Source organism: Squalius cephalus (assembly GCF_949319135.1).
Source record: "Squalius cephalus genome assembly, chromosome: 16".
In the NCBI taxonomy this organism is placed as follows: Eukaryota; Metazoa; Chordata; class Actinopteri; order Cypriniformes; family Leuciscidae; genus Squalius; species Squalius cephalus.
The window spans coordinates 17424381-17438981 of record NC_137137.1 but is presented as its reverse complement, the minus strand read 5'-3'; the positions used below and the strand labels follow the sequence as shown (position 1 = coordinate 17438981).

Genomic DNA, 14601 nt, shown 5'->3' with positions numbered 1-14601 from the left:
GGTTGCAATTAGATGCATACTGTGTCATGCCATGTTCTCATTAACTCTTCTAATGTGTCTTTTTCACTTTTTCTCCCGCCAGATAAGTGGAAAAGGCTTTTTTGTGTTTAGAGACTAGTTTTAAGAGAAGTTATCAAGGCCATATACTGTATGTGCTTAGAATTTACTGAGGTAAAACGGACTGATTCCAAAATTTCATAAAAACCACAAAAACATAAGTGACATTACTCAACAGTCAACACAAGTTAATAGTGAGTCACTTACATTTTAGACTGTTGTCAGTTACTTGAATATATGCGTATGAATGAAAAAAGATCAAATCCAATCAAAATAAACCATTGTGTATTTCCAAGCAACATACAGCAGTGTTTTGTTCTTGAATTAATTTACTTGAGAAAATTGGTCAAATGAATGATTAACTGATTTAAACAGGCTGCATAGAAATAAGTCTCTACTAGTAGGCAAAAAAAGAATGTGAAAAGTGAAGTAAATTCACAGCATTCATAAAACAGTAGGCAAAAAGTACCTAAATTACCTACTTCTGACGAGATTCTGAAGTGCGCATTCAAATTGACACTTTGCTATCCCATGAGTCCATGGGTGAGGAATTGTGAATGGCAGTGAATTGATGCAGCTGCCATTTACACGTTAGAATGACATGATGAATGCAGAATGTCCGGATTACATTCATACTATACACAATCATACTATAGAACATGCATTTTTAACAGTTGTGAAGTAATTACTTATTCAAAAGACATCAGAGAGCATGCGATTTCCAACAGTCACATGCTTAGATCATGAGTGAATTAATGTTGTTAAACAAATTGGTTGAATTAATGATTCAATGACTCCCTACTTAAGTAGCAGAAGATCACTAAATTCGAGGCTTCTGGTCATTCCTAGGATATCTAATTCCACTAAAGGAGGGAGGGCGTTTTCACATTTAGCTCCTAAACTCTGGAATGGCCTTCCTGATATTGTTTGAGGCTCAGACTCACTGTCCCAGTTTAAAACTAGATTAAAGACGCATCTCTTTAGCCAAGCATTCACATAATACTTACCTTTTATACTTCAGTTGAATCAGATCGAATGCATTAATATTATGAACAGCAGCTATGCTAATTATTTCCCATCTGCTTTTCTGTTATCATCTCGGGACGCTAGTTGTCTTGTAAATAGAGTTCGTAAGCTCCAGTTTGTATCCAGCCTCTCATGGAAACTTCAGATGCCCCAACACCCATGAAGAGATGACTCGACGCCTGTGAAGAGACGACTCAATGCTGGCGATATGTTATGCCCTAAATTAATACATGATTAACTAACTGTATTTTTCTATGTACATTTCTGAAATGCACTTTCTGTAAAGCTGCTTTGAAACAATATGTATTGTGAAAAGCGTTATACAAATAAATTTGAATTGAATTGAATAGCAATACACTTAACACAGATTTACAGTTTTTTTGGAACGCATAAGCACAGACAAGCAGAGTGATACAAACAGTGATTATATATATATATATATATATATATATATATATATATATATATATATATATATATATATATATATTGGGCTGAGAGAGAAACCAAAATAATATAAATCATATTAGTTGGCTTAATTTGTCCATCAAATATGTATTTCCTTAAGTTATTTCCATGCTTAATTAAGCCTGCTAAAATGTATTGTATGAGCTTCTGTAACTTTCACTGTTCATTCTAATGTATATGCTGTATATGCTCCCACTGAGCCAAATAATGAGAAAGAACCAAATTGCTTACCACAGCTATGCAGACGACACACAGCTCTACTTAGCCCTATCGCCTAACGATTACAGCCCCAGTGACTCCCTGGCCTGTGCCAATGCATTTATGAAGTAAACAGTTGGATGTGCCAAAACTTTCTAACTTTCAAATGACTTTTCTTTCAAAGTCATTGCGTTTGGAAACAAAACAAAAAAAATGATGTTCTCAAGGTGATTGCATACCTTCACTCTAGGGGTCAACCAACTAAAAATCAAGTCAGGAATCTTGGTGTGACACTAGAGTCAGACCTTAGTTTCAGTAGTCATGCCAAAGCAATAACTAAATCAGCATACTATCACCTGAAAAATATTGCAAGAATTATATGCTTTGTTTCCAGTCAAGACCTTGTTCATGCTTTCATCACCAGCAGGGTGGATTATTGTAATGGACTCCTCACTGGCCTTCCCAAAAAGACCATAAGACAGTTGCAGCTCATACAGAACGCTGCCGCCAGGATTCTCAGCAGAACCAGAAAATATGAACATATCACACCAGTCCTCAGGTCTTTACACTGGCTCCCAGTTACATTTAGGATTGATTTTAAAGTATTATTACTGGTATATAAATCATTCAATGGCCTAGGACCTCAATACATTGCAGATATGCTCACTGAATATAAACCCAACAGATCACTCAGATCATTAGGATCACATCAGCTAGAAATACCAAGGGTTCACTCTTAGTCTGCTCTTAGCTATTATGCCAGCCGCAGCTGGAACCAGCTTCCAGAAGAGATCAGATGTGCTCCTACAGTAGTCACATTCAAATCCAGACTCAAAACACATCTGTTTAGCTGTGCATTTACTGAATGAGCACTGTGCCAATGTTCGTCCGACTATTTGTACTGTACTGTACTGTATTTTATTTTATTTTATTCTTATTTCTTCTCTGTAAAGCACTTTGAATTACCATTGTGTATGAAATGTGCTATATAAATAAACTTGCCTTGCCTATTGCTCTATCATATTATCATTTAATAGCACAGCACATATTTAGAGCAGCTCCTGCTGGGCTAAGTGCTGAGGATTGGGTTTGGGATTTAATGTTAATTTGTTTGAATAACATTAAAACACAGGAGCAGGTTTGTTAGACTGCTTTCCCTTTAAGACCGAACGTATGGCGTACCAAACTTTTTTTACTAGGATACTCGCCAAGACGGGCGTTTTTACATAATTTTGTGTGAATTTGTCCGTACAAGAAATAAATTCACTATTCACGCGCTGTCTGAGACGATTCTGTGCACACGCATGCTTAGACCCAGTGTCCTCCTCCTGTGCAAGCAACGCATGCTAATGCCAAACACTGCTGTGACGCAGGTTTCACATTACAGTCTCACTGAGCTTCTCTGTGGTAGACTGGAGGTTTTCTTACCACAGAGATTCAGAACTCACAGAACAAGTTAAACACTGCATTCAAGAACAGCGGGCTTCAAATAGTCAGAAGGAAGGGAAACAAACTTAAGGGAATCGGTGGGGAACTTTCTATCTAAAACAGGTCAAAACTTCCTCCAGTTTTCCAAAAACTAACTCTGGAAAAATGGCACTTTTATGAGTTTGATATGGATGACTGTTTTAAAGGAGTTGACATAAATACATTTTATTTACCCACATTTATTTTGTTGGCATATTTAACACACACAGTATCCTATTTAAGCCAAACTAAAACGATTAGAATGACCTTTATCGCTTTCTTCGACCATCTTCAGCAGCAACCTACACTGGCTTCACTCACTGGTCACGATGGAAATACAAAAAACTCAAAATAACATAACTGGCCCACTCTCAGAGATTACGCAAAGATGTAGTCATAGACAACCAACCTGGGACAATGCCAGCACAGAAAGACCTATACATAGATCAGCGTCAAGTCACATGTTCAGAGCAGCTGCGACACAGCAGCAATAAACCAAACATCAACGTCCAATAAGACAGTAAATTAGACTGTATAACTAGACATTTAGAAAACATTTACTCTTTCTAATGAGAATAACTGATTGATCTCCTTGTGCACACTGTGTTTTTGTATTTACCAGTAGGACTAGACCAACTTGCAGATTAGACTTGGTCAAACTGGTAATCTCTTTCTATTTGTGGTCAGTTGCGCACACATTCTCATTGTCGTATAAGTGATAAATTCTGTGATAAATAAATTAGTTCTTGACATTTCTTGGTATACTTCAATATGCTGTTTCTGTTGTTTGAATGTGTCAGGAAGTACAGAAGTTAAATTTTAGGCCTATTGCTGGGGTACGATAATAAAGATGGTTGAGTTTAATCCATTACTGTTTTTGGCTCGGTTTAAGCTGTTGTTTACTTCTGAAAAGGCTTACCCTGCATTATTACTGACTGCGGTCAGGCTCTTCACTCCGGTCTTCAGCAAACTGTTTATCAGGTTCTCTGGAATACCACATAGGCCAAAACCTGTGAATGAAGGAAAAGGATAGTAAAGAAATCAAACAATATTTGCTGGCATGACCTCCTCAGCCATTTATCAGGGAGATGTCAATAAATGTTGTTCTGTACGGAGTTAATATAATAATTAAAAATAGTATTAATAATATATTATAATATAATATTCAAAGGTTTTGTTTTTTTTTTGGAAGGAAATTAAAACTTTTATTGAGAAAATATGCATTAAATTGATCAAAAGTGACAGAAAAGACAACTGTGTTACAAAAGATTTATATTTCAAATATATGTTGTTCTTTTGAACTTTCTATTCATCAAAGAATCCTGAAGAAAATGTATCATGATTTGAACAAATACATTAAGTAACACAACTGTTTTCAACATTGATAATAATAAGAAATGTTTCATGACCACCAAATCAGCATATTAGAAAGATTTCCAAAGGATCACGTGATACTGAAGACTGGAGTAATGATGCTGAAAATTCAACTTTGCCAACAGAGAAATAAATTACATTTTAAAATATATTAACATAGAAAACTGTTCTTTTGAATTGTAATAATATTTCAAAATATTACTGTTTTTACTGTATTTTTGATCAAATAAATAAAGCCTTGGTGAGCAGAAGACACTTCTTTTAAAAATGTTAAAAAACATACCGAACCCAAACTTTTGAACGGTAGTCTAAGTAATAACTAAGCAGACAGTTACTGATTAAGATTGAGTTTATGATAAATCATAACCCTTGAGTTACCTCCCACAAGAATGGTTGCTCCGTTAGGAATATCTTTGACGGCATCTAGGGGGTCCGAATAAAATCGTCCGGACCGTTGACTTGATGTGGAAAAGTAGCAGCCGCATGTCTGCCAACCAGAGACATAAAGTAGAATGAATGAAACAGGCTGGACATACAGAAACAAACACTCCAGCAAGCACTTAAAAGCATGAATGAAACAGATTTCCACACTTGAATGTTAGCTATTTACAGTGGATTCCTAAATTATGCATAGAAAAGTGAAGTGTCAAATAAGATTCGTTTCCACTGTCAACTAAAGCAGTTTGATTTTCCCATGAAAATTTGACATTCACGTGATAAATAAACCTCGAGAGTCCAGCCAAGCAATCCATTTCATCTTTATTTGTTTATACAACAGCGCATGTTTGACCTCACAATTGCTCCAAAGGACGAGGAGAGGAAACAGCTGACCACTTATCACTCTGTCTCAATAAATAATATCTGTTATGTATATATAGAAGCCTTGAGCAGTATTACCAACAATAATCAACAAAAATACTGAGTTATAGGAGGAACACATATGACTGTGTTATTCCTTGAAACAGTGTTTCAAAGGTTTCTGCTCTGTCTGTATACAGAACAGCTCCATGAATCTCACAGCCACATGACACTAGCATGAGACTGTCATAAATATATGACTTCAAAACCAATGCTATCTTAGTGGTCAGGGCCTGAAGAATTCTTATCCTTGTTCTGAGAACTAGTTATAATAGCAGTCTAACTTAGTTCACCTGTTATGTGATGTAATGAGCCAAATGGTGAGTGGAACAAAAGGCGGGGAATGAGAGTTGGGTTACTGTTAACCAATGAATAGTGTTTGCCGTGTTGTCAAGGTAGTTGTCAAAATAACAAATAAAAAAAAACCAATATAATTTCCATTACAGTTTTTGATAAAATCTGTGGTAGATTATGCCTCAAGCCAGAATTTCTTAATGACCTTGTATTTCCAGTCCAATACAAGTATATGAAACGAAGTGACTCAAAATCTTGTATATGCTGATTTTATTTAATGGCTTGCTAAAATAAAAATGCAATGCAGCACAAAATGACCACTTTTAGAAGACTCTAGCTATATGCAATGGTTTTTGAATCCAAGAATATGTAAGTTTTGTCACACATCATTCAAACACAAGCAAACACATCATGTATAGAATTATTTATAGCTTCCTTATACTATCTGAACATCTCTCTTCGCCCTGCAATGGGTAGTAGGGTTTTAAAAAATGACGAAATAGAAGCACCGACACGTTCAACATCATGCACAATTGCGGATGCACCGTCTTTTTGCTTCTAAACACTGACCTTGCCAACGGAGAATCTCAAGAGGTTCGTCTTGATCGTCGCTGTCACGTTCCTGAGGATCACATTCTCCGCTCTAGTTAGCGCTTTAAGAGTCGCCATGTCTGGAAATTACAGGCCTAATTTTGTGTATAGTGAATGATGGTGACAGTAATGCCCTCGTTGATCTCAGAAAGGCGGGGATGAGGTAAACGAAGGAGTGTCGGGGGCTCGATTTGCTTATTTGCATTTAACTCTCTCACTGCCATCTAGCGATTTCCGATTCATTCTAATGAGTCGGATCTTCTTTTTTTTTAACGTGTCGGTCGTTCACCAGACAGGTCTGCATGATTCATTTCCGAATCGTACTGAATCTTTCGGAGTGGTTCCAGATTCAACAACGCATTTAAATTACCAATAATAGTTTTTAGAACATGACCGACTCTCAGTGATCCAGATAAAGCGAGTCAGTGAAGAGAGCAACAGTATTTGTTTCGAGCGTAACGTTACTGCATAAATGTTCCACATAAAACTTGCTGAAAAAATATGTTTACAGTTATATTAATAACAATTTTAAACACATACGACAGTCTTTAAATAGCATTTAAACATGCAAAAACACATTTTCAGTCAAGCACTCAAGTAAATTAATTGTAGTATTTTTAATGTAAATGGAAAATTTGTTTAGGTTCTAAATGTGTATAACAGTTACACTGCTCACCATTTTATTTCAAAGAGTAGGTTTTTAATAACAACAGCCAGGCCGAAAGAAGACTTACAAAAATAAAATACAATAAAAACAAATAAAATAATACAAAATACATACATCAATAAAATGATAACTAACATAAAAAGTAACTGTGAAAATAAAAGAAATAGTCGCTAATGGAGAATCATGAAATAAGCACAACGGCACGTGGTGCATAATTACGTCATAGCCTGAAATAATTTATGAATCTATCTTTGAACTGGTTCTTTTAACTGAACTGTTCAAAAGAACCGATTCGCGGAAATGAATCGGACTTCCCATCATCACTTCTGCAAACAATAATTTCAATTCACTGTTATCAAACACCTATTATTGTGGGGGTAATTTGGATAAGGGTGGAAAAAGTAAGCTTCTGTTTGGATGTAAGTGCCAGGGGTGCCATTTATGAATGAAATGAAAGAACAAAACATCCAAATAATCCTCCGCACGTGAGCAATCGCGCGCTCGTCACGTGACTGTCGTTTGCAGTCATGGCCGACGACTACAGACGAAGCGTCGAGCTGGAGAGGAGGATTTTTGAGTTAGATAACAAGTGTGCCACACTTCGAACCGAGAAACCAGGTAACCGGGAATCGTGGCGTCAAATGCGTAAAACCAGACTCTCGTTATTAAAGAAAGTGAGGTTAGTTGGGTGAATCAGCCCGTTGTTGTCATCGTTAGCTAGTTAGCTTAGCCGCTCTGCGTTAGCATTCCTGCGAACCACAACAAATATTTCCATTCCCTTCTATAACCCTGTTCATACGGGGTATGTTTGACTAACTAGTTTACAAGAACGTCGTACAAGTCATGCTAAACCGTGCGGTAGTTTAAAAGGCAAAGCACGTTTATTCTGTGCTGTAAATTTTCAAATGTTTGACTAGCTAGTTAGATGCAGTTTGCATGAAGTGAATTCGCATGTGGTCGTGCAGTTTACAGAACACAATGATGCACACATTAATTTAAACATTGTATACGTAGCTTTAGTTATTTTACAATGTGATATTATAGATGTAACGTTAACCATAACTAGCGTATCTTTCTAACGACTTATATTAAAAAATGTGCAACACTAATAGGAATGTAACGGAAAATCAATCTCGTTTTAGCAGTACTTTGCCTACTTCAGTCAGGCCAATGGTCATTTTAATATAAAAATAGTCACTTAACAGTCATACATATAGTCTGAAATATCTGAAATGTTGCAGATTACTGTAAAGGCACTGGCGTTTTAGAACCTGTCAGTCATACGTAGTTTACACACACACACACACACACACACTAATGCGTTCTTGTCTTTGAAGTCACCATGAAATCAAATTTTTTAAAATGTCATTTTATGTATTATATTTATCATTATTTATTATAAATGATTTATCCGTGCACATCGTTATTTTTATATAAATTAATGTGCCCTCGTAATCTTTATTCAAAATGACTCTTGCAACAACATCTTTCCCTTCTCTGATGATGTGTTTACTGGCATGAAGGCGGGACAGCCTGTCACTCACATGAGATCACAGCAATAGCAAACCACAACTATCCAGTCAATTCCTGATGGACAATATCAAGTACTGGCCTGGTCTTTTTTTTTCTTTTTCAGGAAGCCTTTTCACTTGCATATACGTCACTATAGGGAAGAAAAGACTATCACAGCTTCCGTTTCATGTCGACTTTTCTTCCCATTACGTGTATCTAAGTGAAAAGGGTTCTCGGACAAGAAAAAAATAAATGTAGGGTGGGACTATATTCATAATATCAAATTATTTATAAATCTTTCATAATAACAAATACTGCAATATTCCATGAAAATAAGCATGGTGACTTTAAATTATTCTATTGAAGTAATATGATTCTCGGCAGGCTAGGTGTAATCAGAATAAAACAGAGTAAATTACCCAATAGTTTTAAAACAAGCTCTTTTCAGTCAGAGTGCAGAGTTGTTTTACAGAGCTAGTTTCCTCTTTGTCATTGTGACATTAACCCTTAAACAGGCAAGAGTAGAAAATAAGCAACAAATAATTTCATGTCGTTTTTTATATCATCTGGACTTAAGTAAATCATATCCAAAAGAATTTTTGAAAAATGTTATGTATTTTGGATTTTATGAGTTGTGACTCCCAGATCACATTGCCTGTTTAGGGTATAAAAAAAGGACCAAATCTATAACTGTAACTGCCATTGCATGTTTAAAACAATTATATCCTATACTTCAACTCATATAATGTTGACATATTATATATCATTGGAAAGCTTACAAACTCAAGATTCAGCCTGTGAAAACCGTTTTGAAATCGGACCTTGCGTTACCATAAAAAAAAATTTGGTAAAATGGTAAAAAAAATGTTGGATTTAGGTCAGGCTGACTAATTGATCACAGATAACCTGAAGCAAATCATGTGACCAGCATACTCAAGACAGACAGGCTGTATCAGTTTAACCTGTACATTTTATAATTTGTAAAAAAAAAAAATTCCCTCAGAATACAAAGATTGTTACAAAAATGAATACAAAGTTAATCCCTTTTTTATACCCAAAAGTGGCAATGTGACTCAGGTGTAACATATTTCAAAACGTGCTAAATAACAACATGAACAACATTTTATAAATTTTCTTTTTCAGCACCTTAAAACAATGTTCATAATTAATGTTAGCTGTGTTAGTATTATTTTTTTCAAAAGAAAAGTAAGTTTAATATATATTTACTTATCTCAAAATCTGAATGTCCTGCACCACTGGCAGCCATGTTGGATTTAGGTCAGGTTGACTAATTAATCACAAAAAAATTATTATTTTTTTATTTATTTTTTATTCACAATTCAGCACATATTACACACACAACCCAAAAACATCACACCAAACAATAAAGACAATACCGCTAAATATATCGACAAGACGTTAAAGAGAGGGAAAAAATAAATACATAAAATCTACGCTAAAAATTTTAAACAAATCATGTGACCAGCATACTCAAGACAGACCAGGCTGTGATAAATGATAAAAGGATTTGATGAAGAAATCATTCTTATGGCCCAAAAAAGACGACAAAAACTATGTTACACCCAGATCACATTGCCAGTTTTAGGGTTAAATGTTGCTATTTGTTGTTTTGTACCAAAAGCTGTCCTTCAGGTATCTGATTACACATTTACGTTCATTAAAATGGCTAATAAGTATAATATTTTCATTTTGGACCGAAGTTTTGCGAGAACAATATAACCTCAGCTCTTTTTCTTATACCTCCAACTGTAAACTATGTTGTTGTATGCCCTCTATTATATATTAACGTTTTTTTTTTCCCTTCCTAGATGATGACTACTTACAGAATGCCTCTTCCATACTAGACAAGTTGAAAACCTATTATAGACATGGAGGAGAGAGCAGCAGCCTCCCTAAACTGCTGCAGGATTATACACAGGTACTTCACATAACACACATCTCACCCTGCAGAATTGCCATGAGCATAGCCTAATCATGCAGTTAATAACATGAACATATTGTTTTAATTAGTATTTGAATTTCATTTTTTCATCATTGAATTTCATTTGTCTTTGCTATATATTGTATGGCACAATTAAACTGTAACCTTTATATTGTCAGCCTGCCCCAATCAAAAATGTACAGTTCTTGTTAATCACTTTGCTTTTATTATTACTAACAGCACTAACAGTTTGATTAAAAGTCTTAAATAACATTTTAGGGGGTCTAATGACCTAATGTGATTATTAAACCCAAGTTAAATAAATAATAAAACATGGCACTGTTGCACATTCTACAGGCTCCCGGTTTCAAAGTAGTTCACAATCATTGAATGCCACCCATTTATGCCAAGTGATCACACATTACTGTTGAATTATGACATCGTTTACATAATGGTGTTTATTTTAATATGGTGTAGATAATTGTAAGTGCATATTATCTCATCTTTTTGAATGAGCAGCTGGAAGTAGTAAAGCATAAACATTTCAAAATAAGAGTCCTAGTGTTTTGGGGCTTGTTTATAGTTAAAACGTTCCACATTATGTATAACTTTTTTGTGTGTGTTTTGGTTATGCAATTAAGTTCATCTGGCATTTCATTTCACCCTGTCACAGAAAGGAAAGACTAGAAGCATTATTTAACATTCATTAAATGTATAGTTTTTCCTAGTATCGGTACAACAATCTGTTTGTCTTTCTTTAAACATATGGTCTAAAGTTCCTTGACAGATGAATCTGGTATAACATGTAACACTACATACAGTCAAATGTACGGATAAAATAGATGTTCAGTGACTTGTGCTAGATAATGTACGATACAGTCGTGTAGTTGTTTGTCATGTAAGGATCTTTATGTAGATATGTTAGTTTGTCTTTCTCACGTGTCTTGTATACTTATTACATTATTGCAGATAGAAATATGTTATGTTCATGTACAATATAGGTGTCTGTCATATGTATACAGATAAATTTGCAGGTCTGTCCGTTTGTATCATGTGTTGTGTATCCTTCAGTCATTCTGAAAAAAAAGTGTTGTTATATCATGAACTTTGACTTTAACTTCAACATTTAATTTTATATGTAATCATATGTTAGTGCATAAACTTCAATACAAATGTATATATTGAATAAAACATGTCTCAAGTATTTTAAGTGCAGTTACCATGTTTTGCCCCAGCCTGTTTGAGTAAAAAAAAAAAAAAAAAGTATTAATTTTATTTGTAGAGGCCTTAAATGGTTAGACTGGGTAAACCCAGCCTGATCTGCCAGTGATTTGATTTCGCCCTGAAGCTCAGGCTGGAAACCTATACATTTATCTCTGCTGCTTCCTTTACAAATTTGCAGGAACCAATCACAAACTGGCACGCTATTGGCGTGTTTAATCTAATCCAATCCAATTCCAGAGCCTTTTAACCTATCGACGATGCTCAATGGCTTCTTTTTAGCAAACAACTCGCTCGAGTGGGTGTAAATACCTCTAACTTTCATGTTTTTTTTTTTTTTTGCATAACCTGCAAAAATCGCTCGATTCCATTGCTGCTTCTGCAAACCGCTGATCAACACGTTTGGTTACACATTTCCTGCCTGGAGTTTTCGCGTCACCCGGATCGTTGGTCTGATTGGTTGAAGGACTATCCAATTGCGTACAGAGTCATTTGAAATATGCCCGTTGATCACGCAGTAGTGCACTCTTGTCTATTCTTGTGCAGTAGAAAATACAGAGCAGACTCCCCTGACCAATGTTCAGTCTTAAAAGATTGAGCTTGGTCTGGTGATAGCCAGACTATTAAATGGTCACATTTCATTTAAAAACTCTATAGATACCCTGATTTTGATGCAGTGGCTCACATGGCCCATTGTTTTACCCACATTTCTACAGGTTGTCTTGGACATTACATTCTATGAGGAAAACAAGCTTGTAGATCAGGAGTTTCCTGAGGACACTTCTCCTTTCAAAATCCAGCAGTTACTACAGGACTTGACAGAGCCAGAGGTGTTAGCAGGGCGACTGGTACCTGCTCAAGAGGTGTTGTATTTCTCTATCTGTAAAAGATCTTTTTTTTTGCATTTTGACTTTACAAGTGGGTGTTCAGAATAAATATTCTTTACTCTTAAACACACATTTTAATTGCATACGTAATTGATCGCCCACAGGCATCTATTTTCAGAGCTTAATTGGCATAGACTGAAGAAGCAGAGCAAACTCTTCTGTGAGTAACTGTCTTGTGATGCTCTGATTTGTCTCAGGTGCAGTCTGTGCTTGGACTGGAGCTGCTGGAATGCCTATACTGGAGGCGTGGGGCATTATTATATATGTACTGCCACACACTACACCAGCGCAAGCAGTGGATCAAGAAGAACAAAGCCACATTCCTTAAGGTTCTTTCCCCAACCTCTCACTCCACAGTGACAGTTTTAGTGGCCATGAATTGAGTAAGTGTTGCAATGCTCCGTGTCTTCACAGTGTCTTCAAGAAGGTGTGCGTTACCTTATGAGAATGTTGCAAGTGAGGAACTCAGTCAAGCTGAACGATGGTGTGGTTTTTCATGACTCTGCAACCGCCAATTTTCTGGCAGAAGGTACATCTTCGCAAATGTACTTTCTGTTCTAGAACTGAAAGTCGATTGATTGATTTCTGTGGCGTTTTGTGTGGATTTTGGGAACTGAAAACTCTAGACATGCCAGTTATTGCGTATGCACTGACTTCAAAATCTGTCTCTGCAGGGGCGGATTTTCAAAGCACGTAAAGATTAACAGCATTTTTAACATCTCTAGATGCTGGGTTATCAGTATCTTCAAATATTTGTTTAATTACGAAGAGATTTCCTATCGGAAAGATGTGTAAACTTTATTCCTGGTGCTTGAATTAATGTATAACAACCAATATTTCAGTGGTTTTCACTAGTTCACACATTTAAATGTGATTAACATTTGCTATATAAGAATAAATTACACAGTTCTTGAAGTCATATTAACAGAGGTTAATGGGCAAGATGCATTGAGATTTGTTCATTCATCTTAGTTTTGTCAGGTGTCATTTTTAGAGAATATCATTTTTATTAATCAAAATGAAAAGAAGTGTGTTTGTGTTTATATTCTTGACTAATTCCATTTTTCCCCTTTCCCCCAATAGGTATCTTTTCTGATACTCACTTGCTTACAATGATGTACATTGGTGAGATGTGTTTCTGGGCAGTGAAATATGAGGACTGCAGCATGGACACCACAGAGCGCAAAGAGGACAGGCTTCATTTCCGAGATATTGGCACACAAATCCTCCATAAGTACGTGCTGGCATGCGAGGGGCCACTTCAGGGTCAGGGCTGGAACACGGAGAATGCCAAGGAGATCCTTAGTATTTTACAGTAAACCTGGAGAGAGCTTTTAGGAGAGGAGGTTCACAAAATGTCATTGTTCTGAAGCTAGCAAAAAAAAAAAAAATTAAACAAACAAAAAAGATTAAAAAAGAAAAATACTGAATACAAAAAAGGCACTTATCTTCCGGTCCAGATTTGCTTTCTGGATGTGTGTTTTCGCTGAGAATGTGGAATAATACTTCTAATGTAAAATATAAACAAATAACTATTTGTTTAAGGAAACAATTATTCCAGCTGAGAAACATCAAACAACTTTTTATTTATTTTAATTTTTATTTATTTATTTTTAGTTCATTACATTTATATATGTCATTTATATATGTTAAAAGAAATGGTACAAAGGAGGGGGAGATGCAGATATATGTTGCATATTTAAGTATTCGTGACCATTTTTAAGTATGGACCTTTTCTTTTTAATAACATCTTTGTATATGACACCTCTTCTGCTCACTTATTCAAAGTTACATCTTTACTGCTTTCGTTGACCAGATGTAATGTTCAGAGATGGGAATTTGGATATTTTGATAGTATACTTTTAAAAATCGAAACTTTTTGGTCATTATTCTTTTTAAAAGGAAGTTCATTTTTTTGTTTTTTATGTCATCATTGAAATAAATTTTGGGTTAAGAAATGTTGAAATGTGAATGTGCGAGTGATATTTTGGTTTCACATGCATTGGATGTTGTTACACCAGAAAAGTTATTTGGAGTGT

At 35.5% G+C, this 14601-nt stretch overlaps 2 protein-coding genes across 2 annotated transcripts in view; one reads left to right on the top strand and one right to left on the bottom strand.

The window, feature by feature from the left end:
* oxct1a (3-oxoacid CoA transferase 1a) overlaps window positions 1-6595 on the bottom strand; it is a 52123-nt gene extending 45528 nt beyond the window's left edge. The window contains exons 1-3 of the mRNA XM_079898080.1: window positions 6313-6595; window positions 4969-5077; window positions 4136-4226 (exon numbers count right to left, since the gene is read on the bottom strand). Coding sequence (XP_079754206.1) covers window positions 4136-4226; window positions 4969-5077; window positions 6313-6411 — 299 coding nt within the window. The 5' untranslated portion in view covers window positions 6412-6595. The remainder of the gene's footprint in view (window positions 1-4135; window positions 4227-4968; window positions 5078-6312) is intronic.
* An 861-nt stretch (window positions 6596-7456) lies between these two features.
* Window positions 7457-14528, top strand: rimoc1 (rab7a interacting mon1-ccz1 complex subunit 1). Its single transcript, XM_079897424.1, has 6 exons — window positions 7457-7618; window positions 10342-10451; window positions 12392-12538; window positions 12760-12891; window positions 12977-13091; window positions 13646-14528. The coding sequence occupies exons 1-6, from the start codon at window positions 7528-7530 to the stop codon at window positions 13879-13881; spliced, it is 831 nt and encodes a 276-aa protein (XP_079753550.1). The 5' UTR covers window positions 7457-7527; the 3' UTR covers window positions 13882-14528.
* Window positions 14529-14601: the final 73 nt, after the last annotated feature.